Source organism: Verticillium alfalfae, genomic scaffold (assembly GCF_000150825.1).
Source record: "Verticillium alfalfae VaMs.102 supercont1.11 genomic scaffold, whole genome shotgun sequence".
Lineage (NCBI taxonomy): Eukaryota > Fungi > Ascomycota > Sordariomycetes > Glomerellales > Plectosphaerellaceae > Verticillium > Verticillium alfalfae.
In genome coordinates, this window is record NW_003315028.1 from 1,102,783 (window position 1) to 1,104,076 (window position 1,294).

A 1,294-nucleotide genomic window follows, 5' to 3' on the forward strand; every position below is an offset into this window, starting at 1 on the left:
GGTTTTGCATGTCGCGCAGCGAGAGGACTGCCAGTCACGCCTCCTGACTCGCCAATGGCATCAAACAACGACGCGGGTCTCTTGGGGTATCCCATTGCAGAACGCCACCTCCTGAGCCTCGGAATTCATGAGGCCATCCTCATCATGCTGCGTCGTATGGGTGTACCAGTTCCAGAGCCCGTGGGGTACGAACCACCATCACCACATCCGCCTTCCGCGGCGACCAATAGCGTCAGCAGCAACACCCTTGTCTCCTACCAAGAGTCCGGTCATGATGGTATATCCCTCTTCTGGCCGCCCGCTTCCTCACAGCTTGCACCAGAAATGAGCAGGACGCACACTCTCATGACATCCCACGAACCCCGGCATGACCCTCACAGAGGCCTGGCCCAGCATGACGGCTCAGCAGAAGCAATTCGTCCGAGAGCAGCTGGCCTCCATTTTCCGCGAAGTGCGTAGCATACGGCCGTCGCCAGACCATATTTGGCTACCATATAGCTTCCCTGTCCTGCCACTGCGGGACCGCTTTTGGCTACGGCAGACGACGAACCAACCCCTACACGAATTTGACCCCAGAAACCCTGAGTTCTGTCAGCGGTACGGCCCCTTTTCATCTCACGAGAGCTTCGTCGACGCTCTCGTTGAGAGGATCGCCGCCGTCGCATCGTTTGCACTCGATGAGGAGGAGGAGGCCGAGGTCATTGACGTGGTGATGCAGCTGAAAAGATCAAGGGGAGGCGACTTCGTGTTCACGCACGGCAACTTTTGCACCGACAACGTCATCGTGGGCCCTGATGGGCACGTTTTGGCCCTGTTGGACTGGTCGCAGGCAGGCTTCTATCCGAGGTACTGGGAGTGGGTTAAGGCAAGGCTTGCGGCGCGCCAGCATAGTGAGGAATGTGACAATATCTTCATTTCTGAGGATGGTTTGGATGTTATCGAGCCTGGTGTCAGTTGGGAGGATGAGCTCTGGAGCGTAGAGGCTGGTTTCGATGTAATCTGGTAATGTCTGTTATGATGGTTCGCGCTGGTTGAGAAGGGCATAAGCAGGACGAGACATGGGAGGTTTTTTTTTTGCTCTATCTGAGCATCAGTTCCTCGAGAACGATGGGTGCTTTCCGATTTACTGTTTTCTTCTTCATGTGTATTATTCTTTTCTGGTTATTCTTCGTGATGTGGTTGTCTCAAGTTGCTGGACATCTGTATGCTGATTATGACAATGGAGTCTTCTCTGCTTTCCCTTTTTATTGTTGGGACAAACTTGTTATACGGGAGACAATCGTTGACACTGCCT

At 53.9% G+C, this 1,294-nt stretch overlaps 1 protein-coding gene across 1 annotated transcript; it reads left to right on the forward strand.

Moving 5' to 3' along the window:
• Nucleotides 1-394: 394 nt before the first annotated feature.
• On the forward strand, nucleotides 395-1,006 carry VDBG_08156 (predicted protein; the record flags this gene model as incomplete). Its single annotated transcript, XM_003001851.1, has 2 exons — nucleotides 395-451; nucleotides 542-1,006. The coding sequence occupies 2 exons, from the start codon at nucleotides 395-397 to the stop codon at nucleotides 1,004-1,006; spliced, it is 522 nt and encodes a 173-aa protein (XP_003001897.1).
• Between the last annotated feature and the right edge of the window lie 288 nt (nucleotides 1,007-1,294).